Source organism: Sycon ciliatum, chromosome 5 (genome assembly GCF_964019385.1).
Source record: "Sycon ciliatum chromosome 5, ocSycCili1.1, whole genome shotgun sequence".
NCBI lineage: Eukaryota > Metazoa > Porifera > Calcarea > Leucosolenida > Sycettidae > Sycon > Sycon ciliatum.
In genome coordinates, this window is record NC_088647.1 from 34,655,980 (window position 1) to 34,682,836 (window position 26,857).

At 47.9% G+C, this 26,857-nt stretch overlaps 1 protein-coding gene across 1 annotated transcript in view; it reads right to left on the reverse strand.

Moving 5' to 3' along the window:
* Positions 1–26,857, reverse strand: part of LOC135816742 (protein sidekick-1-like) — a 44,243-nt gene that overhangs the window by 16,094 nt on the left and 1,292 nt on the right. The window contains exons 2-8 of the mRNA XM_065329856.1: positions 25,568–25,664; positions 22,411–22,812; positions 21,394–21,669; positions 18,531–18,845; positions 5,826–5,893; positions 4,982–5,120; positions 4,549–4,677 (exon numbers count right to left, since the gene is read on the reverse strand). Of these exons, the coding sequence (XP_065185928.1) occupies positions 4,549–4,677; positions 4,982–5,120; positions 5,826–5,893; positions 18,531–18,845; positions 21,394–21,669; positions 22,411–22,812; positions 25,568–25,664 (1,426 nt within the window). The remainder of the gene's footprint in view (positions 1–4,548; positions 4,678–4,981; positions 5,121–5,825; positions 5,894–18,530; positions 18,846–21,393; positions 21,670–22,410; positions 22,813–25,567; positions 25,665–26,857) is intronic.

The window sequence follows — 26,857 nt, forward strand, 5'->3', positions numbered from 1 at the left end:
TGCCACTGGTAACTCCTCCTTCGACTCGGATGTCCTGATGAAGCTGATGAAGGACAGCAAAGAGACGCGGAGCCGCATGGACAGGCTAGTGGACGACATCTCCACCAAGTTTGAAGCAATAATGGCCGAAAATGCTGAACTGAAGACGAAGCTTGCCGCACTGGAAGAACGAGTTGCAACTGTAGAGCAGTACGGTACAAAGCCTGTCCAGAACCCAGTACGAACCTCCGGTTTGAATTTCAAACAGCTGGTTGCTGACGAAGTGGACAAGACCCGTCGAGAAACGAACATCATTCTCCGGGGAGTGGATGAGGAAGGCGATGACATCAACCGGGACTCTTGTGCTCAGCTCCTTGGAATTCCCACAACCGATATTGTCACTGTTGAACGACTTGGGCGAGCCCACCAAACAGCGCAACCTGACAAACCAAGACCAGTTCGCGTACAGCTTGCCACGCGAGCCACGAAGGCCGCCGTGTACGGTAGGCGCCTCGACTTGAAGGTGGGCTCAAGGAATTTGTATGTGAGCCATGACCTGACCCGCTCACAGCAGCAAGCACGCACCAAAGTCGTCCCAGTGTACAAACGACTCCGGGCGCTCCACGTACGCTGTTCCCTACCGTATGACACCATCCTGGACCCCGAGGGCACAGCCATGGCAGACAATGAAATCACCAGGTTGCTTGAACGTGAACAGCAGCAGCAGCAATAGGATCGGGCACAATCTCCACGGTCACTCAAGAAGTTACGAACCCCACGTGAGTTACCTGATGCAACATTTATCACCAATCTCCCATGCTCCACCACCCATCCCTTTTGTATTGCTCATATCAATATCTGTAGTATAAGAAACAAGCTACCAGATGTTACTAGCATTCTCCATGCACCCAACGTCCGTACAGTTGATGTTCTTGCTGTTAGTGAAACTTGGCTGGACAGTAGCATTTCAGACACCCTGTTAAATATACCTGGCTACATACTGTACCGTCATGACAGGCAAGGCACAAGAGGCGGCGGAGTTTGTTTCTTCGTTCGTGAAACCATACCTGTCTCATCCTGCATACCCAGCACAACTGTCGAGGCCCTGTTCTTAACGGTCGCAGGAAACACTGATACTTCATTGTGCATTGGTTGCGTCTACCGCCCACCTACTGCCCCTGTATCCTTCTGGCAGAACCTAGCAGACTCGGCTGATCACGCCACCAGTAGTAGTAACGCGACCCTGTTCCTCCTTGGCGATCTTAATGTAAACATTTTGGCTCCTGAGCGGCACCCTCAACACCGCCACCTTAGTGAACTCTGTGACACACTCAGCCTCCACAATGTAGTGCTAGAACCCACTAGATCCCCAAGCAACACTTGTCTGGACATAATCCTTGTCTCTCAAACTCTGCCTAGTGAGGTAACACTCAAACCAGTAGCTGTCCAGTCACTAGACGGCGTTTCAGATCATTTCCTGGTGTCGCTCATCCTTGCACTCGCTGGCAGTCAACCGCACCGTGTCTTGCTCAATCACCGCAAGATTCGCTCGCCGCCGGTCAGACAACTTACTGCTGAGGAGTTTGGCCCGGACTTCCTTCAATCTCTCAGAGCCACGGACTGCAGTGACATGTCAGTAGACCAACTTAGCACTGTATGGAGCGATGCTGTTCTACAAACTGTGGATCAGCACTGCCCTCGACGTAGCGTCACCTTGTCATCTCATCCACCACCACAACCCTGGGTCACGCCTGGCCTCCAAAGTTTATATCAGCGGAAAGCGTACTTACACAGACGGTGGCTCCGGGATCGCGACAGTGACAGTGCTCGCCAATGTTTCCGAGCTGCCCGACGAGAGTGTCAAATTCTACAGCGCAGACTGCAAACTGAGTACTTCACCAACAGATTTTTCTTGAGTCGGTTCAACCCTCGAGCTCAGTGGCAGGTACTGAACCACCTCTTAGGTCGGAAGCAACAACCGACGACTCTACCTGTAGACGTTCCGGCCCTAAGTGCAGTATTTGCGGCTCAAGTTAGCGATCCTACACTGAACACTGGGTCACAGTTACCCCTAGGCCCCAGCAAAGCAACTGGATTCACTACATTTCGGCCAGTGTCCCCGACTGACGTGGAACGACGGTTATGCAAGCTAGACAAATGGAAAGCCACCGGCTCTGACGACATTCCTGCTTCACTTCTGCGTGCGTCCTCCAAGTATCTTGCTGCATCCTTGGCGGAAATCTATAACAACTCCCTTGCCACTGGCGTATTCCCCGAACAATACAAGCTTGCCCAAATCTGTCCAGTCTTCAAGAAAGGTGATAAAAACGCTCCCACAAACTATAGACCAATCTCCCTTCTTCCCATCGTTTCCAAAGTCCTAGAAAGAATCGTCTACGACCAGTTCCGGCAGTTCATGGTCTCTGCAGGTGATGTTATACCTGACGAACAGTTCGCCTATCGCTCCTGTCATTCATGTGGTGACGCACTGGCGCTATGCATTGACAGTTGGCAGCGGTCCCTGGACTCTGGCAACGTGGTTGCTGTAGCATTCCTCGACCTCAGCAAAGCCTTTGACTGTGTCCTGCATGGCGAGCTCCTTCTGGAGCTGCAGCGCTGTGGAGTAGGAGGCACTGTTCTGCAATGGTTCTCCAGCTATCTGTCCAGCCGACCACAGCAAGTGAAATGCCTCCGTCAACCACCTGGAACCCCGTACACGGCCAATCGCGGTGTCCCTCAGGGCTCTGTCCTGGGACCGGCACTGTTCACGGTGTACACCAGGCGCCTACCAGCCTGCCTACAGTCATCCCTCTGCCTCCTGTATGCAAATGACACCAACATCTACGCTGCCGACCCGTACCCTTCCACTGCCACACAGACCTTGGAACATGATCTGACCCGTGTGAGCAGCTTTCTGGAGGCCCATGGACTACAGCTGAACCCATCCAAGACGCAATTCCTGCTGCTACGGAAACCCAATGTACATGCAGACTGTGCCCTACAGTTTTGCAACAGCCGTATACAGCAATCGCAGCAAGCCAAGTACCTGGGCATCATCATAGATGAGCATCTGTCGTTTCAACAGCAAGTAAGTAACATTAGAAGTAAAGTTAATGCCAAGGTCAATGCATTTCGCCGTTGTCGCCACCTTCACAGTGCTAGAGCCAAGCGAACTTTCTATCTTGCATTTGTCCAATCTACCCTGGAGTACGCGAGCAATGCGTACGTGCACTGCCTGCGACAGACCACCTATAACGCTCTTATTAGCATCGCGAATCGGGCGATCCGCACTGTGTTTGGCTTCCCTCCCTCTGCCTCCATCCAACCCATCTTAGCTAGACAGCACCTAACACCGTTAAATATTCGCTATGCTGCCAACCTCTATGTGTTTCTACATAGATGCATAAATGCTCGTGCTAGTCCCCTACTTTGCCGACTTTTCACTCCTCGTGCTGTCTCATCATCCCGCACTGCTAGAATTACCCGTTCTCAGGAATTGCTTGGCCTGGTACTGCCCCATGCCAGATTGTATTTTGGCTATCACTCTGTATCTTATCTTGGAGCTGACCAATGGAACGCCCTCCCTGCCGCGATTCGCACCATATCCCTACCTGCTGCATTTCGCTCCGCTATCTTCACGTGGCTAGGGCACCCTGTAAGAAGACCATAGGTCTGTGGGGACTGCCCTAGTAAAATATGAATAAATAATAATAATAATCTTTTATTCAAATAACCGACGAGGAGACAACAGTCGTAAAATAGAAATGAAAAATATCAATTGTGCACTCATAACCATGTATAAACAATTAAAATGAAACAATTCCAGAACGTTTTCGTGTGACTGTCATCAGTGGAACATCGTCACAATGTGTCATAGTAACCAGAAAATGTTATAGCACTCACACTTTTTAAATAGTACGCACTCACCAGTTTTGTCCACACGCACTCACAGCTGCCACATTCATCTACTGCTACCATTCTCAGATACACTGCAAAGGTTCACACTACACGCGTTATGCATAACCGCTAGCTGTGCTGCATTCTCACGCTTCTTTTCATATTACTCTAGCTATAATACTGGTTGTTTTAGTGATTCTTACTATGTGACGATGTTCCACTGATGATAGTCACACGAAAACGTTCTGGAATTGTTTCATTTTAATTGTTTATACATGGTTATGAGTGCACAATTGATATTTTTCAGATCTTTTATTCGTTAATTTTGTGCAACAAAGAGCCTGTTTGTGAGACGGAGAATATAAGGGTTCCAAAATTTGTCAATTTCGGATGGAGAGCCATGGATTAAACTTAAAAGAAAGGAGCAAAATGAAGTAAATGTTATCTGTAGTTTGTGTCCAGCACTAACAGTTATAAGCAAGATGTTGTCAGTATTGTGCTAGCTGTTGCACTTTCTGACTACACAATATCTAGCTTATAACTGTCATTGTTGGACACAAACTACGGATAACATGCAACATTTTGCTCCTTTCTTCCATATTAATATTTTGTCAATTTCCTTGTCTTTAAAATAGTTGCGCATTATTCCCTTGCTTATTACTGTGTACTTACCTGGCTTCTGAGTTATGAGCCACCTCCTTGCTTTAACACCAAGACCCACTCCATTAATGGCTGCAGCAGTAATCTGATACTGTGTAAAATGTCGCAAGCCAGATAGTGAAATTGAGTTGCTGACCCAACCTTTAGTGGGAGAGATATGGGAAGAAAGACATGATTCAAATGAAGATAGATAAGAAGCAGGAACGAAAGCAAAAAAGAGAATGATCGCAAGAGAAGAAGCCAGATAATAGAATGAACAAAACGAAGAGCTTCAAGAAAGTAAGTGTGTGCTGCTCCCTAAGACGGAGCTGCCGCCTTTCCCGCTCACTTGACCAGACAGTGCGAATCAGTTTCATGCATGGAGATGCCAAACAAGCGCTGAACAGAACATGGAATATGACTTGCATTTAAGCTGGGTCCAGTCATGTATGCACCATGTACTCACTTTCATGAACTCGAATAGATCCGTGCAGAGAACAGTTGTAGAGTTGACATTGACAATCTTCTACTTTGTTACACCCAACTGCATCGTAACTAATCTCATAGCCAATGAGAGTACCATGGGAAAGAGCAGGTGGCATTGGCTGCAGGTTTTCAGGATACGAGTCACACACAGACAAAACTGGCAGTATTATCAACAACTTGAAGCAGTGATAGAGGATTAGCTTTGCTTTATTCATACAGCAAAGAACGAAACCATTTCCTAAAGATATCCACTCTATGCCAATCATACGCTCTTCAAGATAGATATGTTGTGCATCGATTTTCCACTCTCACAAGAGTTATTCAGTCTTCACCGAATGCCTCAGTGCACCATGAACTGCCTAGATCTTGGTTTCAATCTGTTTATTTTAGTAGGGACTTCAGGGATCTAGCCAGGTCTAAATAGTACGGGGGAGGGGGGGGGGGGGGGCAGGGAAAACAGTTACCCCGTTAGTTATTTTTCCATTTTCAAAATAACTGTCTTGCAATGCGAAATAACAAGTACGGGGCGAACACCTGACTTCACCCCGGACAGATGTAAGAATTAAAGAACCCTATAGTAGTGACTATCGGCTGCATTTTCGCTGAATGGCATGAAAAAAGGAAACATTGGAAAATGGGTAGGGGGCGACACCTTTCACAGGGGGGGTGGGAGGGGGCAAAGAGAGTAGGGGTGCTGTGTCCCCTACCCTTTTGGCTAGAACCCTGCGCTTGGACATGAACAATATTAACACAATGTAAGCATACACCATCCTGAGTGATGCACTAGCTGTGGATGAGGTGGGAGTGCAAGGGGATTTCCTAACCTTAAACCCTATCGTCGCATGACCCGGGGATGTTGAGACAGCAGTCAGGCCTTGGGGTGCCGCAGCCGCTGCAAGTTAGGGATACAAATTCAGGAAACACTGAAACAAAGCAGGTCTCTCTCTCTGACACTGTCTGCTTTTTCCAGTGCATAGTTCTGGCAACAAAGCCAAGACAGTGTGTCAGGTGTGGTGGGTAAGCAGGCATTGGGATGACCACCTTGTGTGGCCAGCATCATTAGCAGCTGTCTCTGCACTCTCCTGCTCCTTTCCCATTCTAATTTATAATGTGGGAACTACAGAGGCAGTGCGCCTTAACCTGAAATAGTGCTCAAATGCCCGGAATGGGCAGAGCGTAGTACGCAAAAGGTAAAAACAGGAAGCGAAATAGGGCCGTTTCGTTGTTACTCATGTTGTCTGATGATTATTTTTGCCATGAAACTGTGAGTAACAACGAAACAGCCCTATTTTACTTCCTTTTGCGTAATAAGGGAACTATTGTGTTGAAGGTGGCAGCCCGGTCGTAAAATCCCTGAAAAATCAAATAATTATGTAAATTCATATCGAGTGCTACATCAGTTGAAAGAGCATGAACAGCTGCAAAATCTCTGAAAATTTTGTTTCGATCTGAACAGCCGTTCAAGAGTTATGGCCGAAAATGTGCCCTTGCAAGGAAAGATTTTTTTGTTGCACGCTGTCATTTGTTGGCAGCACTGTATTTGAATGTGAGCAGACCGTGCGCAACTTGTCGTATCATGGAAACACGCGAAAGTGTGCAGAATGTTGCTCCAAGTCCAAAAAATCACGTTAAAACCACGTATTGGGCTGCACGGCGGCAGGCAAAGCCCACCGCCGCGCAGCAGGACTTTTGCCAGCACCCTCGTGACGTTGCAGATAAGTGGCTTAATTTTTGTAGTTGACGTTGATTGAGTGACTTTGGCAAGTTTGAGTCGTGTCAAGAAGTCAGGTAGGATTCAGTCCTAGGCAGTAGTGGAACGTGAGTGGTAGTCTTTGCCGATGTTGGGGGGTATCCTGGATTCGGTTTGAAGCGCTGTGGAAATGGCTTGCTGTGGAGGTCCCAGCACTGGATGTTGTATCAAAGGTACGACCTCGTAGCACGCCCTGAACCTAAAAATATTCAAAAATTGACTTGGGTCTGTAGGAGTGTGTGAGAGAACGCACACTCCTGCCGTTGTGACAGATTCCAGGGCCACGTTGAAGGGCCCTATCCTACCACCCATGGCTGCTTCTGGACTTTGTTTAGGTTTGGATCTCGCGCACGGATAGAATGGGCAAGAAAATGTGAAAAAATTGTAAATGCATTTTTTTGGCTCCTGGGTGGCTCGCCAACCGTGGCACTATGCCGGAATTTGAGTTTTTCCGGCGTGGGAAGCCTGTCAGTGAGGCGCAAGAACTTTTAAATCATGTCCAAAGGGCCAGCATAGTGGCACGAGTGTGTGGTGAACATTTCACTCAAATCCATTGAGAGATACCAAAGTTACGGTCAATTGAATGCCATATGAAATTTACGACCAGGCTGCTACCTTAACCGGCCTGAAAATTCATTACGAAATAGAGGTTGCGACTTCGGCGATGATTTGTTTCGGAATGCGTTTGCTCCCACACTGGAGCTAGCGCTATTCTGCCGAATAGCGTGAGCTCCAGTGTGGGGGCAAACACATTCCTGAACATTCATTAACCCGACTGCTGCATGGACGATAAGTGCTGCGAATAGTGATCATGCGCCCTGGCCTGAGTAGCTCGCTTGGCTAATTGAAAGTCTGCCGACCTGGGCCACATTATGTTGCTAAGGCATGCACAACCCCAGTCACAGCGCGCAAGTTGGTTGAGTTTGGCCGTCAGGAGGCCAGCGCAAGGTATCCGGGGCGCGGGTCTGATTCCAGCGAGGGGCAATGTGGTACCCCGCAGCGCAAGGGTAGCGTGATACCCTAAGCCAGCGTGCGTGCTGCATGAGTAGCGTGATACTCGCTGAGCGCTTTTGCTGTTGCCTAGCAACGCGTTTCTGTCTTTCCTGGGCCCCCAACGCATGTTGGGTGGCCCTGCGCATGACTGCACGTTGTCATAGCAACCTTGGAAACCTCAAGCCGGTTACCAACAAGCTAGGAATCAGACCAAGCCGCCGAATGCCCCCGCCGGCCCCCGGCGCTTCATTGCAATTGAATTAATATTTGTCCAGAATAGTGAGCTAGGACAGATCAAGAGGCGTGGGTGGGAGGGAGAAATTGCAAAACAGTTGGATGCACGCAGCAGCACAGCTAGCAAGAGAAAGAGCCGTGGATGGGTTTGTTCCTGTTTTTGATGGCTGTGGCCATCAGTTGGCCCAGCGGTCTCGTGTGAGTACGGTGTTTGTTCGTGCTGCCAGCTCGCGCCCGGCATTTGTTTGCGCTGGCAGCTCGGGCCCGGTGCGCGAGTGAAACCGAACCGTGACAAAGGCTTTCGCTCTTTAGTGCTATTGACTGGCTTTTCATACGATGCCTATTGATGTCTAGAGACATGCTGTCTAGCCTTCCCCTAGTACGCATTCACGGGGCTTTGTTGAAGTTCGTGCCGTGAACTGCCAAAGGGAACTGTTTGAATGGTGCTGGGGCGAGTGCGACATTACGGCGTCCCTGCAGCCGGCCTAATCGCGTTTGTCGCCACAACCGATTTTAACCCGACTGCTGCATGGACGATAAGTGCTGCGAATAGTGATCATGCGCCCTGGCCTGAGTAGCTCGCTTGGCTAATTGAAAGTCTGCCGACCTGGGCCACATTATGTTGCTAAGGCATGCACAACCCCAGTCACAGCGCGCAAGTTGGTTGAGTTTGGCCGTCAGGAGGCCAGCGCAAGGTATCCGGGGCGCGGGTCTGATTCCAGCGAGGGGCAATGTGGTACCCCGCAGCGCAAGGGTAGCGTGATACCCTAAGCCAGCGTGCGTGCTGCATGAGTAGCGTGATACTCGCTGAGCGCTTTTGCTGTTGCCTAGCAACGCGTTTCTGTCTTTCCTGGGCCCCCAACGCATGTTGGGTGGCCCTGCGCATGACTGCACGTTGTCATAGCAACCTTGGAAACCTCAAGCCGGTTACCAACAAGCTAGGAATCAGACCAAGCCGCCGAATGCCCCCAAATTCCGCGTTGGTCAGCCGAATGACCTTAGTGTGGTATTCAAGCGCTTCAGCTACATGTACGTAGTTCAAATGCGTGCCCTTCGCATGTTTGTTTTCCCTTAGTGACACCGAGAAGGGTTTGAATCGCATGTAGTCGGAGCGTGCGTGCACACATGGGGTGTCCCACACCGCCATGGCATGGGGTGTCCCACACCGCCATGGCATGGGGTGTCCCACACCGCCATGGCATGGGGTGTCCCACACCGCCATGGTCTGGGGTGTCCCACACCGCCATAGCATGGGGTGTCCCACACCGCTAGGTGGGAGCTATAGAACAGCAACAGAGTGGTGCAGATAACTTATCATAAGTATCAGAGGCGTGCGTGCACAGTCAGTGCTAGAACGTGAGTGCATACGTCCGCGAATGGGCGTACCAGCGTGTGCGCAGCGTGTGTACCTGCATGCATGCTTGTGCGGTGTCAGACTGTGGGTGCGTGTACGCGTGCATGCATGTGTGTGTGCATGCGTGGGTGTGTGTGCGTGCGTGTGTATGTGTCTGCGGGTGCGTGTATGTGGGTGTGGCTGTGCGCGCTTGCGCGCCTGCGGACGGCGAACAGTTACTTTCCACAGCGTACATAGTTCTTGTAGCAGGCACTTCGCCATCTGCCGAGTTTCATGATCTCGGATTCGGTGAAGCCGCTCATTGCTCCTGTGGTTGCGGCTCCGGCTCTGAGGCCGTGCAGTGAATACTGGATAGGTGGGTACCCTGCGCTGCTCAGTAGCTGACGGATTAGACGGGTGAGTCTTGGTGCAGTTAGGAACTTGCCACAGCTGTCAACGAACAGTGGTCTATTGGGCAGGTTGGGGCGTCTTGATAGATAGGTATGCATGGCTTTGACCGGGCAAACCGTTGAGTTGGTGGTTGTGAGCCGGACGGAGTGACCCTTGCCGAGTTGGTCGGTCTTGGACTTCTTGATTGTGACCTGTATTGCCTGCGGCGTGATGGAGAGGTCTTCTGTTCGGAGGCCACCGTCTGACATGGTCGTGGCGGTTGTGGAAGTGTACTCACTTGCCCGGAGACACGCAAAGAAGCCCAGGCAAATAGCTGCCCATACCATGGCTCGGTCGGTCGCGTTGAGGTTAGACCGTATCAGGGCCCTGCGCATAGCTGCCATGTGGGGCAGGAGGATTGGCTTACTGGCGTTTTTAGTTCGGTTGGCCTGTGCACGTGCCACTCCTTGAACTGCGAGGTCCACTCTTCGCGACGAGAGATCTTTGCCGTTTTCTTTGGCAATTGCCCGGATCGCCGACACATACAGGCGGACGGTTGACGCGGCATGTTGACGCGCCAGGTAGGCTACAAACGCCAGCATGATGGTGTCTGTAATCACCTTGGTGCCGACTAGTTGGCAGAATTGGTGCAGTCGTTTCCAGGCTGTCGCGTATGTGGCACGTGTGGACGCTGACAGGCCTAGCCACTGGTAGGCCTGACCATCCAACATCAGAGGGAGTAGGTGCTCTCGGGCACCGGAGATGGCGTGTCTTCTGCTGTGGGTGCCAGTCGGCGAAATCGGGCCATCTGAAACCGAGACAGAGAGTCAGCAATCGCATTGTCAGTGCCGGGGATGTGGGAGACTATGACGTGAAAGTTGTGTCGGGCAGCAATGGCAAACAAAGTGCGTACCAGCGCCATTAAGTCGGGGCACTTTGTGCGTGAGCGGAGCCAGATGTCGCATACGCTACGGTTGTCGCAGTGGAAGCGGATGCGCTTCAGATGCAGCTGCGGTGCCCATGTGGATGCTGCGGCCACGATGGCAAAGAGCTCCATCCATGCGATGGATCTCTGGGATTGGTGCCTCTGCCACCGGTGTTGGAGCCACCGGCCGGCGAAGAAAGCACCATAGCCGATGGCTCTAGATGCGTCCGTGTAGAGGTCCATATCGGCGGCGGCTGACCACGTGGGTTCTAGGAAGAAGGCGACGCCATTCCAGGCAGGGAGGAAGTCAAGCCATCACTGGATGTCTGCTTTGGCGTCTTCTGTGATTCTGATGTAATCGTTTGGATGCGGGACCGTCGTGCTGAGATCAATGAGGCGGCGCAGAAACATGCGGCCCGCAGGGACCGCCTTGCAGGCAAAGCTGAGGTGACCTATCAGGGACAACAATTCAGACTTGCGGGCGGTAGGGCGGGTATGTTGCCAAGCCTTGAGGGCAATGAGAAGGTCTTCTAACTTGTCGGATGGGAGGCGGATTTCGAAGCGCTCTGTGTCCAGCATGACACCGAGGAATGTCAGGGTTGTACTAGGGCCTTCCACCTTTTTTGGATTGACCGGGAAGCCTAAGTCGTGGCAGGCTACCAGGGCACGGTCAAGCTGGTGCTGTGCGCCGATAGAGTCCGTCGCTCCACCAAGGTAGTCGTCTAAGTAGTGGATGACTGGGGCTACGTCGAAGTTGTGCGACATGACCCACTGGAGGGCGTCTGCGACTTTGTTAAACAGCGACGGTGATGAGCGAAGGCCGAAGGGTAGGCATTTGTCCACGTAATATTGCCCGCGCCAGAACAGGCATAATAGTTCCCAGTCCTCTTTCCGTACTGGACAAATGCGAAATGCGTCTTGGAGGTCGACCTTCCACAGATGGCAGCCACGGCCTAGGGACCGTGCGAGATTTACGCCGTCGTCGACCGAACAGTACTGTACAGAGAATTTGTCGACAGGGATACCATCGTTCACTGAGTGGCCCTGTGGTGCTGACAGATGCATAATCAAGCGCCATTTTTGCACCGACCGTGACTTCTTGGGAACCACACCCAAACCGGAGACCTGTGTAAGTGTGAAGGGGGGCTCTTGGTAGGGACCGGCCATGCGACCTGCGGCCATTTCACGACCGATGGCAGCATCGACAATGTCAGGGTGCTCAATCGCTGATTTGAGATTACGAGAGACTCGGAAGGTACGGGGACCAGCAAACCCAATATCGAACCCGTAAGACAAAGAATGTATTACGAATGAGGCAAAAGCCGGATCAGGATGCTGACACAAAGCGTCCTGCAGGTAAGAAACGTTAATGGGGGTTACAGGCGTGTGCAAATGGATTGGCTCGTGAGCGAGGGTGCGTGTAGGAGAGATGTGAGCAGCTGGGCAGAGTGTGTGAGTGCTATTGGCCTGGGTGAGTGTAGAGTTACCGGTGAGTGACTGGAGTGACCGAGTCTCCAAGCTGGGCAACTGCGAGCTATTGGTCGCGGCTGGCGGCGGCTGGCTTTCCTGGGCATGACTTGGCGGGGTGGCTGCCAAAGCATGTGCTGCACTGGTGGCCGTAGCGACAGGCTGCGCGTTGGCAGCGGCCTTGGTTGTAGTCGCGGCAGACAGCTGGGGCGTTTGGGTGAGCGGTAGCCCCTGACCGCTGTGCCGGAAAGGGGCGTTTGGCTGCTGGCCCGTCAGACAGTGAAGCTAGGCTACGGGCGCGGGGGCAGCGAGCTGTTAAATGACCTTGCCGGTTGCAGTGACGGCAGGGAGGCAGGATGGAGTTTGTAAACCACTCCGACCAGAGTTCCGGATCTGACGTGGCAAGGCTAGATTTGCTGCGTGCAGCTCTTGCACGGAACGACATGTCGAAGCCAGACCACGCACCGAATGTATAGCGTGCGGCCGCTTTCACGATTGTGCTTTGGTACTTGAATAATTCCGGACCTCTGCCGGGGTCGTGGTGGAGGGCTACTTGGGCGAAGGCTGAGAACGCCTCCAACCACGATGTCAAGTCTACAACTTTCTTTAGACGGGATGACGACGACATGGCAGATGGCACAAGGGTGATGTGGTCACCCGTCCCCTGCAGGGTGAACCCACTGTCCGGACCCATGCTCGTATCAAAAGCCAGCTCTCCCAGTACCCTACCAAAATCAACGTACTCACGTTTGATAATCTTGTCCGTGAGATGGTCGCTGAGGGCAGGTAATGGGATGGATGGTGGACGCTCTGGGGCGAGCAAATCGCCGTCCAGGAAGAGACTCTCCTGGTCTGGTCTTAGTGCTGAAGCCAGTGAAGGCTGGACATATTCAGGCTCAGAGTCAGGCACCACAACATCACCAGAGACTGGACCAGCCCGCTGTGCTGCTGTTGCTGCTGCTACAGTTGGCTGTGCATGTGGAGGTACCACCGGTAGACCCATCGAAGTTGTCAATGACGTCATGCAGGACGCCACTGCATCTTGCACGACCCGAGAGATCTCGGCAGATTGCTGCGACGTGAACGCGGGCGACGAGTCAGGCTGGGTCGCGGCCGCGGGGCTTTGAGTGGCCGGGACTGCAGGACTAGCCCGCCGACGCGTGGTCTTTTTTGCGACCTGGCTCGTAGACTTAGCTTTGTTTCTTGCCTGGGCCGACAAATGCTCATGCAGACGGCTCACCTGGGCTCTAAAATTGCCTGAGCAAGAAAGCCCCAGTTCTCGCAGTCGAGTTTCAACTCCGTCGACTTTGAGTTGGCGGAGATCGGAAAGTGATGGCACGGAGCTCATGGTGACGGCTCAGGATCTCCTGCGACTGCGGAACTTTAGAAATTTCAAATCTCGCCGAGTAATTGCAACAAGGAAGAAAGAAATTGCAAAACAGTTGGATGCACGCAGCAGCACAGCTAGCAAGAGAAGGAGCCGTGGATGGGTTTGTTCCTGTTTTTGATGGCTGTGGCCATCAGTTGGCCCAGCGGTCTCGTGTGAGTACGGTGTTTGTTCGTGCTGCCAGCTCGCGCCCGGCATTTGTTTGCGCTGGCAGCTCGGGCCCGGTGCGCGAGTGAAACCGAACCGTGACAAAGGCTTTCGCTCTTTAGTGCTATTGACTGGCTTTTCATACGATGCCTATTGATGTCTAGAGACATGCTGTCTAGCCTTCCCCTAGTACGCATTCACGGGGCTTTGTTGAAGTTCGTGCCGTGAACTGCCAAAGGGAACTGTTTGAATGGTGCTGGGGCGAGTGCGACATTACGGCGTCCCTGCAGCCGGCCTAATCGCGTTTGTCGCCACAACCGATTTTGTCATAATTATGAGCTTCCAGATCCAAAATTATTATGCCATTTTGAATATTCAAAACATTTCAATGAGATCTGGAGAGATGTCTGCGAATATCTCTCTTAACAATTTACCATGGAATTATTAAATATTGGGTCACTGTATGCATTTCTTCATCTTTCATCTTTTGCTGTACTGTTTCACCATGCTGTTTGAGTCATGCCCAGCAATTTGGCAATTTGGTATTGAAAAGCAAAGAAATAGTGAATATTGATGTGCCATGAAGAGAGTTTGAGGATCCTTTCGTGTGGTTGACCTGAAACAAAGGCGTGACATATCCGATCAGCATTTTAAAGTTGGCGGATGTTCATGCATGTCGATGACGATACTGGCAAGACCATTGGATGTACTTCACAGCTGAGACTTTCAGCTGCTTCTCTTGGTTGCGCTCACCTTCCCCTCCTTATGTTCTTTCTATAACTTAGAACCTTCCAAGTTCGAAAGCTGTTGGAGTGCGCATCCAAGATGTGCCAGAGCTGTTAGTGTTAGCCAGTTAGTTATAGAACGTAAGTACCGTCGGTCAGTGTCGTGCAATGTTATCGCATGAGCTGATTGTTTAGTAACTGGTGGTGTTAGTGGACAGTATAGCGTAACTTGTAGTTCCTTGGTCCTTTTTCTTTTCTATAAATTTATCCTTGGCTCTCAATAATCTGAGCAATGCTGTCATGTGCCCCTTAGCAGGTACGTCTTGTATTGTATTTCTATTTCTGTTGTCGTTGCTCTTTATATTTTTATTTTTTCATTTCCCAATTCCCAAGTCCATTCAGCACGTGCGAATTTGTGGGCGGTTTACCACCGCTGACATTGACGCGTAAGTGCATAATAATAATAATAATAATAATAATAATAATAATAATAATAATAATAAATCTCAATCCGAGTCCATTTTTATTAGTTTCTTTGTCTTTTCCCTTCATCCACTCAAGGTAGCAGAACTACACAACACCATAAATCATACACTTTCTCCTTGAATTTTTTTTAAAATCTTTCCAGTAATATTTCCTAAACCATATTCGTAGAAAAGAACAGGACATATGGATATGAGTTAAGAGTAACTCTCCATCACTGTAACTGGATACTATATTCAGTCAGAAAGTGCAATAACTAGGCACAAAACTGACAGAGTACTGAGACATTCGACCCCGATCCGAGTTTCAAATTGCACACCTGATGAGCCGTCACGAACCATACGGCGAAACGTACGTCGTTTGAAACCACTTGTTTTGTAGTCAACTAGTCCATCACAATGTCATGCATGAGGAGTACTGTAGGAGTTTGGCTTTCGGCTTGTACAATTCGTTTTCGCAAAGCTTCCCCTTTCTTTACTTATCTTTGATATTTATGACCCACCCAAGTTGGGTGGTGTGCTGCTTCGTTGCTTTGAATTGTAGTTAGAACGCTTTGTGAAATATCGTACTGGTCTCGTCATCGTCCAGTAACAATGGACATTCTTTGTTCCGTTGGGACTGTAGCTTTTGCTCGTTTTGTTGCGCTTGCCTTCCCCTCTTTGGTCTTTTCATAACCTTGAACCTTCCAAGTTGGAAAGCTGTCGGTTAGCGCCACGGAGATGTGTTGAAGCTAGGTGTCAGGACGTCGAATGTCTCAGTACTCTGTCAGTTTTGTACCTAGTTATTGCACTTTCTGACTGTATATAGTATCCAGTTACAGTGATGGAGAGTTACTCTTAACTCGTATCCATATGTCCTTTTCTTTTCTACATTTATTTATGGCTCAACATCCGAGTTTTAAACCATATTCATTAAACATAATCGTCTTTGAGCTGCAATTTAAGAAAACTCATTTTGAATCCAGAATTTGAGTCGCGATCAGCAAAAACAGACATATGGTGGTACCTAACATATGTAAGACCAGTAATGTTATCGAACATTTAATTCTAACGGTTAAACGAAATTAAACAATTCGTTAACATTTGAGATCGTTATACACAAAACTATAATGGACCTGTATAGTCATTTGCCGGTTTTGAAACGGAATTCGTTAGAATTTCACCTCAATAACCCACAAAAACCCGGAAATTGTTAACTTTAATTGAATTAAAATGTCTGGTCTTACAATATACCGTATTCCTGTGCATAAAAGGGCATCCATTTATATTTGAATACAAGGGCACCTCCACATATAAAGGCATGAAAAAACTCAACAAGCCAAGAGTGTGTTTGGAAAACTGGAGTAGTCGTACTGAAAGATATACCCTTGTATCCGGAACATTTCTTTCCTGATGAAAATTGGAAGAAACGCATTTTTCGCATAGAAGGGCATGCACTTTTATGTGGTTGAGTGCGATAGATCAAATTCTTCAAAATTGTTTTTTAACTGGAATTTAAAAAAAGGGGACCAAAAGTTTACAAGTTATTCGTTTTGTCCAACACTAACGGTTATAAGCAGAGTACTGTCGAGTCCAAAATGTGCAACAATTAGCATAAACTGACTGATGAGATCATGACATTCAAGGACCTGATGCTTAGCTGCATCACGTCTAGAATGCGCAAACCAGCAGCCTTCCAACTTGTCGGCGTCGGCGGTCGGTGTCGGCGGAATATGGCACGTCGTTTGGGGCATTTGTCTTCCCGAGGTGTCTCTAGCTGGCTCGACACACTGCCTATCAGAGAACACGTATATCATCTGTAGAAGGGAGATTTCAGGGATGCGGTGACGTTGCGGTATGACTGGGCATTGGTTGATGTGCCTTCTACCTGCTCTTGTGGCCAACCGTTTAGTGCGGCCCATGCCATGTGTTGCCCTATTGGTGGTTTCCCCACCATTCAGCACAATGAAGTCCGCGATATTCTTGCCGACTTACTTACTGAGGTTTGCTCGGATGTCGCTGTCGAGCCTCAGCTTGCTCCGGTTTCGGGAGAGGTGTTTCTGGCAGCCTCAACTAACACCGCCAATGATGCTCGCACTGATATTCGGGCTCGAGGGCTGTGGACCAGGGCACAGAATGCTTTCCTGAATGTCCGGGTTTTTCATCCCGATGCTCCGTCCTATGCCACCAAACCTCTCGACAAACTGTTGGCGGAGCATGAGAGGAAGAAGAAGCTGGAGTATGCTGAGCGAATCATCAATGTGGACCGTGGGACATTTACTCCACTAGTTTTCACCACGGCCGGTTGTTGTGCGCCAGAGTGCTCCAGATTTGTCAAGCGCCTGTGTGGCCTCATTTCAAATGGGGACACGAAGTTGTATGCCGAGACAATGACATATGTCCGGTGTCGACTGGCTTTTGCATTTGTTGCGGTCGGCAATCATATGCATCCGCGGTGCCCGATCATCATATCACCGTCCTGTAAATGCATTGCGAGAGTTGCCATGAGGTTTTGGAGATGATGGTGGGCAGGACAGTGCCCTTGTATTTTCCTGGGCTTTTTCTTTTCATTTTTTTCTTTCTTTCCCCTACCAAATAGTACCGGTTACACATACAATTGTTTTCGTTCTTTTGGTGTTGTGTTCTGATCATTCGCCATGCCACTGTCAATTGTATTCTGTTTGCCTGCCACCATGCTGGCCCTCTGGACATGATTTAAAAGGTCGTTGAATGTCATGATCTCATCAGTCAGTTTTGTGCTAATTGTTGCACATTTTTGACTCATCAGTATTCTGCTTAAACCGTTAGTGTTGGACAAAATGGATAACTTGTAAACTTTTTGTCCTCTTTTTGAATTTTAATCCTTGGCTCTCCATCCGAGTTTAAACTGGAATTTTGTTGTTTGCATCTGACAGTCACGTACACAAAGTTTGAAGCGGATTGAACAAGGGTATAAAGTGAGCAAAAATTGATCTAAAGAATACACACTCCAGGTGAAATAATGTGAATTCTGACTCAGGTAGGCCTTCATTTCTTGTTCTAGTTTTGCAGCCTGCTGAGTTCCACACACCTAATGATCAGTTGACTTCATTCCATTGACCATCAAGCACATGATAACATAAGCACCTAGTTTAGTTTGGAGTACCCTCAATACAACATAATTTTTGGCCACTTCAACTCGTTACTAGATGATTGAAAATAGCCATCACGGCTGTTCCAGAGATCCAAAAGATCGTACATATCTATGGATACACAGTCAGAATATGCTACATCTTATTGCTTTTTTAGGTGTGTTTTCACGTTGGTCCTGCTTGGACAGAATTGTCTTAAACTGAAGGTTTGGCACTCCAGGGACTTGGGTCAAGGTTCGTTATAACGAATTTTATGTATTAACGAATTATATAGTAAACAGACCAGGAAACAGTTGTATAGACCAGGTTTCACGAGGGGATTTCAGAATTCAGAACACTGTTTATCTCATTTCCGTTAGTCACGAGATTCCATTGATAAACGTGAAAACTTTCTGGAACTAAACCTCTGCAGCTTTGTTGTTTGACATGAGCACCAGTTTAATTTTGCTCTTAGCGATTTCAGAATTCCATAATTATACTACCGGAACTTATGTACTAACCGGACTCGTTACAACGAGGGAGGACCTGTAATCATGATTAAATTTTAATACTGAATGTACATTAAAAAATTGCGGGAGGAGCTTACATGATTCGGGAGTCTCCAGTCTTAGGCTGGGACTTGGACCACTTGGACCAGCAGCATTTTCTGCATGATACCAGCAGGTGTACTTGGTGGCTGGTTGAAGTCCAATAATTGTGACAGTACTGAGTGGAACACTTTGAACAGTGTCCTTCACATAAGATCTGTACTCTTCATCTGGTTTACAAATGACTTTATAACTTGTGACAAATAGATTTCCTTTGAATGATGGTGATTGAAGATTGAGAGTGACCGAAGTTGCGCTTAGGGTATCCTGGACAATGAGTGCGGGTCTAGGGGCAACAAGAAACCTGGGAATATCTGACAATGAAACAAATAATCAAGAAGAGTGTTTCATTGTTAGAAGAGCGTTCAATGCCAATATAATGCAGAGCATGTGATTTTGGAGTGACGAGCTTTTCATAGTTACGGGCAGTGCGGGTACTGCCCGGTCCCGGATAAACGAGGTATGAGTGCGCTAACACTTACTTTTGTTCACTTCAAGCTATAGTGTTGAGCTGATAAATACAACAATCAATGTCTATCCCTCGATAACTTTAACAAGCTCATTAATTATCAAATTCTGCACCATTTTGTTCTCAAAGGCACCAAAAAAGAGTTCTCAAAAATATCCGTAGCATGCTGAAGAGAAAAGATATTTGTCTCTAAAGGAGGTGTGCTTCAACACCGTACATGAAACAAATGTCCACATCGTGTAGCTTTGGCAATTTAAGAGAGCATGTCGGAGAAAACCAGAACAATTGTCCAAGCGATCTCTCTGATTTCGCTCAAAATTTGCAGGTAGGTTTCCTTTGGAGTGTAGATCGACTATGCAGAGCCCTTGAAAAATTGCTGAAGGGAACCTTGAAATTGGCATACCCCTCGAAATTGTCAAACATTCATATGATTAAGGGTCTACAAACGAGCCACACCACAGCGTACATGAACAAGCTACGAACAAAACTCCATTAAGCCAGGGGCAGCACGACTTAGCCACGCCAGCATCCTAGAAGATGAGGGTCATCATCCCTCGATGGCATAAAATGATCAACTTGAAAAGAGACAAATTACAAGCGCTGATAAAACAGCGAGCTACAATCTCAAAATTTACCCAGCAGATAGTGGAACACCTCTTCAAGCACTGAGGACATGTCCCCCATCATCCTTTCGGGGTTCTCTTGATATGAACAATTTTTAATTTGTCCACGCCACCATACTGAAATACGTCCAAACTCATACCTGCACAGGAAAGCTCGCCCTCCATGACGTCTAGTCAGCAACTTCTACTCCAACACTACTCCAAACGCTGCAGAACAAAGTGTTTTGGTGACACTAGAGAGCTCCTCATGGCTCATGTTTTTCAGAAAGCCCAAAATTGCCAATTTCACGCAAGGGTGCGTTCACACACACACACTCACGGGAAGGGCTGCCGGAACGGGATGGTTGTCATGATAGCAGGGTCACTTGAACCCGAAACTAGGTGTATGATTCATCCGCCAGCTTCCCGCGAACGCGATGGCGTGAGGATCTTCCCAGCTCAAATTTGGGGCTGGGAAGCTTCACGCCAGAGTGGTACTGCATAGTCGACTACAATTGTAGTCGTAGTGTAGAACTATGGTGGCGTGAGTAGGTAGTGGGTCGATTGTAGATTTTTGGAAGCAACGGCAGTGAACTACAGTACTTTCCTTTTGTTTGTCAGTTGCGTGTGGGGAGTTTTTGTTTTCTCAGCAATGGTGAGAATATGTCTCAGCGCTTGCCTCAGCGCTTCATTCTCGATACGGAAAACGTGCCATGGAGTCCTATCATCACACGGCTTTTTTCTGTACATCTGAGGATTGTGAACATGCGGAAGATATCCTCGGCGCTCCAGCACAATAGTCCAGCAACGCGAAGCTCCAGCAAATGCTCATTCACGTCGAGCAGTGCCAAACTGTCCTGAACTTCATGTCCACTTGACCTGCTCAGGAGCAAAAGCTGCTATCGCACAATGTAACATGTCCACCAGGAAGTGAACGTAGGAACATTCGGAGCAAGCACATTTCCAGAACTCTTCTTCCTCACAAGTGCCAATGACACAATTTATTTGAGCCGGGGAATAGCTAGCTAGCACTTGTAGATCTACTAGATGTATATTTTGTTTATGTACAGGTTCGAGTTGTACAATCATGTAACAGTATTTTCATACTACTTCCCTGCACGAGTGCTGACTTCACTGACTTCAGACTAGTTCAGTGCTCCAAACGATTTCACGCCCGACTTCCCTTGCTGGCGAACACGGCAGATGTGAACGCGAGTTTCATTTTCCCGAGGCTGGCGTGTTCCTGTCCTGCCAACTGGGCCTTCCCGTAAGTGTGAACGCACCCCAAGGGAAACTATACAGTTAAAAAAAAGTATATTATCGTATCCGTTCCCGAAGGGAACTCACGACGGCCGCTAACACCCGATAAACCCTATACCCTATACCCTATACCCTATACCCTATACCCTATACCCTATACCCTATACCCTATACCCTATACCCTATACCCTATACCCTATACCCTATACCCTATACCCTATACCCTATACCCTATATATATATACTATACAGTAACACCTGGTTTAAGCGACCACCCCAGGGTGCAAGCAAAAGTGGTCGTTAAAGCCAGGTGGTCTTTTAAACCAGGTCCCAAAGTGTCTGTGTAAGAACTGTCTGTGCATGGAAAAACGGTGGTTAAGAGCAGGTGGTCGCTAAACACAGAGATCGCTTACACCAGGTTTTACTGTAGTTAACATCTAAATTGGTCACAAGGTGTCACTGGGTCACAGGGTTCACACCTTACTTCCTCCCATACTATAATAAAAATAACATCTTATTCTCAAACCGTACCTTGTACTAGGATGGTCAGTTGTTTTAAAGCAATTCCAAAGGGCGACGATACTGTACAAGTATACATCCCTGAGTCGTCCACAGTTAGGTAATCACCAAGCTTGCGTGTCCAACCATTTGCACCATTATATGCTGGTAGTATTCTTCCATTCTTAGTCCATGTCATATTCAATGGTCCCGTGCCGTTTGCTCTGCACACCAAGGCAATTGATCCCACCTGCCATGATGTGGACACGATAGTCATGGATCCACTGATGAATGTAATGTATGGAACAACTATAACAAAGGGAAGCAGGCAAGAAGCAAGGAACCGTCTCCACTTACTACAGACTCTCGTTGGATTAGAAGATTAGTGAGGGCGGGTAGGAGGGGGCATGACACATCTGCAATAGCTAACGTTTTGGCATATCAAAGGTGTGCTCAAAGGACAAGAAGAATTGTTATGAGCTGTGAAACTAAAGTACCAAACCATAGGAGTGTTCTAATCCAAGACAATGCCCTTAAAATTCACCACCAAGACTCGAACCAAGGACCTTTAAAAGTCGAGTGCATTTTACCCATTTTTCCCTGAAGCAGTAATAAAACAGAAGTATTACCAATCTCACATACAGATACAAAGTGCCATCAGTATGTGTGGCACGCATCATGAACTGCCTTTGGAGTGAAAAACTTGTCAGCGCTTTCTAGTTTCAACCTGGTCCCGTAGCTCAGTTGTTCAGAGCATTTATCATGACAAGCAAAGTCCCGGGTTCGAGTCCTGTTGGGTTTGGCATTATTCTATTTCTAGGCGGTTCACTTCCCTGACTGACTGAATTTGAAGTTCTCCCAATCCTTTCAAAAAACTATCATTTTCGCATTGACATCACCTTTTTGCATTGACATCACCAAGCAAGCTTGGCTAGTCTTTGCATAGGCTAGATGGAATGAAGAATGAGGAACGAGCGGGGACAATGAGGCGCTAAAATGAAACTCGTGGTCCTATACTTAACACTAGAAACATAATGATACAGTACTCACTGGGAACATGTAAAGTTGCAGTGGTCCTCGAAGAAAGTACTCCTTGCCGTCGAAAGCCGCATTCATACGTGCCGACCATAGATTGAGTGATAGTTGCTGGCCAGTGCATCTGTCTGGTGTATACTATAGCATTGGGACTTCCAGCGCGAAGGTCTCTGTCATACTGTTCAATCCTGAACAATGCATTGTCTTGAACAGGTGCGTTGTTGAAGTACCAGAACGCTGTCGACAGAGGTGGGTCAAGAGGCCCCATTGACCGAATGGTGAAACATACGATTTTACATGTCAAAGTGGGAAGACGTGCTGATGATGTGCCTGGAAAAATGTAAAAATCTGTGGGTCCGTCGTAGCTTGATCTACCACGCAGGTCCATTGCAAACTGAACCCAGCCACCTCTACAATCTTGAACAACAAAAGCGCACAATGTCAAAAGAAAAGCCGATAATGACTGCCATAGAAGCAATAATATTATGCAAGCACTAACTGTTACACGTAGTGGTGATATGATACCCTACGCTAACGTACACACCGTTTTGCAGGTATAGTGTGACACTCGGCAAGCACTATCGCCGTTGCTAAGGCATATTGCCGTTGCCAAGGAATGTTGCCATTGCCAAGCAATATTTTAGTTGCCCAGCAGCGAGTATCAAGCTTTCCTAGATGCCCTAAAGAAAATGCCCTGACTTGCACGAGTGGCCCTTTTCACCAACCCAGAGAAAGGGATTGGCCTATTATAACGCATGCACGAAGTCACCAGATTACACCCGCACCAGAGATGAAGGCGAGAGCTGTGGCCGAAGAACGGCAAATGGAACCGTACCGGACCATCAAAGACAGCTGACCACAATATTCAAATAGGGCTTTCAAATGCAAGATCATAACGTGAAGCAACTTGGAAGAATGAGTATGTAAGCGAAGTGTATCGGGAGAATGCATGCAGGGCGATAGTGTGGGTTCGAATCCCAGGATATGTCTTTGAAAAAAAATAGGAGAAATGAAAAATTTATAACATCCCTATGCTTTTTTTGCCTAGGTCATCAAGGTGGTAGACGGTGTCGTATTACCCTCGAGTGCAAAAGAGAAAGTTTGATGTAGGCAATCAAAAAATATTTCCATCAGTTCTGATAACATGCATGAGCTAGGCAAAAAAGCATAGCGTAGGGCCCTGAGCTTCCAAGCTCTCTCGTTTTATAGCCGAGGCAAGCCAGGAAGTTGGCGTACCTCCTTGGTGCTGTGTATCCTCACCACATATAAAATGCCACGGTGTACTCCTCGACGTGATCATATCCAGTCAGGACTATCTGCCACAGATGTCGACTGCTCTGGCTGGGCCATGTTGTTATTGAAGGACTTAACTCAGCGCCTTACCAAGCCCTGGAGCTAGATGACAATTCACACCCGGAACGTTAAAAGTGCCCACATGGCCGACCGAATCTCGATGCTTGCGGAAAAGCCCTGCGCTTGCATAGCTACTCTTTACTGCTATACGTTCTAACATTATTGAGATTCCTTTTGTTGGCTCTTCTGCCTGGATTTCATTGACAGATGCGTTATGCCCGTGGATCCTTCCATTAGTGACATGCGAACTATTATTATTTTCATTATTGGAGGCAAAACATTGCTAGTCACTTGTTATGCTAACCTACTCGGAGGTTTTATTGTAGTTTGCTGGACGGTTGGAGCACAACTATCACATGTACAGATATCTACTGTCTATTTCTGACTCAGCAAACATCAAAACGTATCAACTTCTGGGATCTCCCCTGAGCGGATATTTTCTGACCTTATAAAACATGTTTTTTGTCTAATGATTGGCTTAATCGCCACGAAACTTCAGAGGAACAACAATCTTTACCCTTGTTCCACTGCGAACTTGTGTTATTTAGCTTCACCCTGGCGATATCGAGCAGTTCTGCAAGTGGCTCAGTGGGAACTGAGCTTTCAAAACACGTGCACCATATATTCTGCAGCATAGGCCTCACTTTAAAAAACAATAATTCAACAAACAAGAATCGGTGTTATTTATGCTACGATGGTCAAATTGACAGTGATACATAGGCTAGATGTCTGGATTTCGGGACAAAAAATTTGGTTGCGGCTTATGCTCCAGTGGCGCCTACATTTGTATACTCTGTAAAACACGGTGCAGTACTGTAGGGTGCTGAAGAACGACCAGGCTAGAATTTTACTAAGCACAGCACACACCAATGTATACAGCGTGACTCAATTGTGCATATACTGTAATACATGATACTTCCTCCGCGTCATTAAAATTGTCGCTTCGCACATCGCAATGTTTGTGACTTGGCTGGTCTTAGTCAGTCTGTCGGAGTCGCTGTTTTCTGTGTTCGAACATTGGTGCCATCCTTCCTGCGTAATGTCTACTTGTTACTGAAGCCGTGGTGGTCTCGGACTTTGTCGAAGCTCTCTTCCGCACCAAGCAAATTCATCGCGTTCCGCATTATTCCGCCCCAGAGCGAATATCGTTCTTCTGGAGTTCGAGTTTGTGCCGTCCCACCTCGTTCGCGTGGGCATTTATCACAACTGCAAGCTCGGGTATAAGAATCCTGGAATCTCTCCTGAATACGAAATGCTAAAGTTGACGATGGCAAGAATAAAGTGTTCACAAATTCCTAAAATGCGCTACTTGTGGCGCATGTTGCTGCGAAGGTAGCAGGTCTGACAACACCAAAAAAATCAGCGAAGCGCTTGCCAAGGAAAGAAGGTGCGGAACTGCTTACACTACAGTGTACTTGAAAAATGCTAGCTTACCTTCATCGCCTGCCACCTGGAGGCATGGATCGCTCGAAAATGAAGCTTCTCAGTGACCTGGATTTGAACGTGCATCTTGTTCAACGTATTGTTGAGTGCTGAAGAGTCTGCCTCAAACTCTGATGAAGTCGTCGACCTTAGCTGCAAGTTCAGCGAACCGGGAGGCCACAAACTAAAGCCTGGTCCGTCGACAAACTCTACCTCAATATCTAGCTGATTTCTTTACCGTTCGAGTGGACAAAATAAATTCGAAAAATCGCTCTGGGAAGCGAACATTTTAATGACGCGGAGGAAGTAATAAGAATGGTCTAGGCTAGGAGATCCCCCCCCCCCTCCCCCAGTTCTTCGGTGACCAACATAACTTTATACATGTACATGTACTTACTTTCATGCTGACTCTGCACTGCCAATATCATTCCCAGCAAGATTAACACTGAGAAGATATGTTGGGCAAAATGTTGACCATTGATTAATTTTGTGTACTGCATGAGAAAAATACAGATATACACACATACCACATACCCAACACATGCGCTCACATACCCAACACATGCGCTCACATACCCAACACATGCGCTCACATACCCAACACATGCGCTCACATACCCAACACATGCGCTCACATACCCAACACATGCGCTCACATACCCAACACATGCGCTCACATAGACACACAGATACACATGCATGTAGAAATGGACACATCTGTCCTGTCCTGAACATTGCCGTACGATGGTCATATGTCCCCTCATACGAGGGGCCGATAGACATGGGGTAGGTCGGTTCAGTAAGGTACGCAGCACGCTCCGCAGGTTAGCGGCCAACGAGAGTTCTGTTCTATTTCGCACAGCTGTGCAGTTGGAAACTCCTCTTTGATCATGAACACATACACACACACACACACACACACACACACATACCCACTCGCATGCACGCACCAATATACGTTACATATTTTCAATGTTCTCCTTAGTTGTCATCATTGCTGAGACGATTTTTCTCTGATGAAAGTCTCACGAGAACAGAATACAATATTTTTCATTCATGATAATAATATCATCGTGCTCATGTATTTTTGTTGTTATTATGCAGTTTGTTGCTTGAACATTCCATATCTATGTATTACTGATTCACGACCTTTTCTGGAGCTCATGAGAAGCCCGTCGAACTTTCCACTGGGCAAACCTGCAAGAAAGCACCACTCCCTGCTCAACATACAGAAGCTCAACTGATGAGGTGTGAATTTCCCGAAACAATATTTATCGAGCAGGGAGTGGTGCTTTCTTGCAGGTTTGCCGAGTGGAAAGTTTAAAGGGCTTCTCGTGTGCTCCTGGCTCAGTCGTAGGTCAATCAAGTGTCAAGTCAGTCGGCAGGAAGCGCTAGCTCCAGCGTATGGAGCAAACACTTTCTTCACTAATTACTGCCGGTGTCGCAACATCTTAGCTCCATCCATATCCTGTTCGTTGTAAGTATGGTAGCCCATACTAAGGCCAAGTCAATTCTGACTGTTTGACTGAGGCAGTGTTAGACCTCTCGTTTCAAAACATTGGACACCGCAGGGACAATGGTCAGCTTCTCCCCCTCATGGCCTTTCCCTCCCCAACTGAAGTCAGGTACTCCATCACAGATTAGGGTGTGTTGCTAACATAATCATGATGAAAGAACAAATAATATT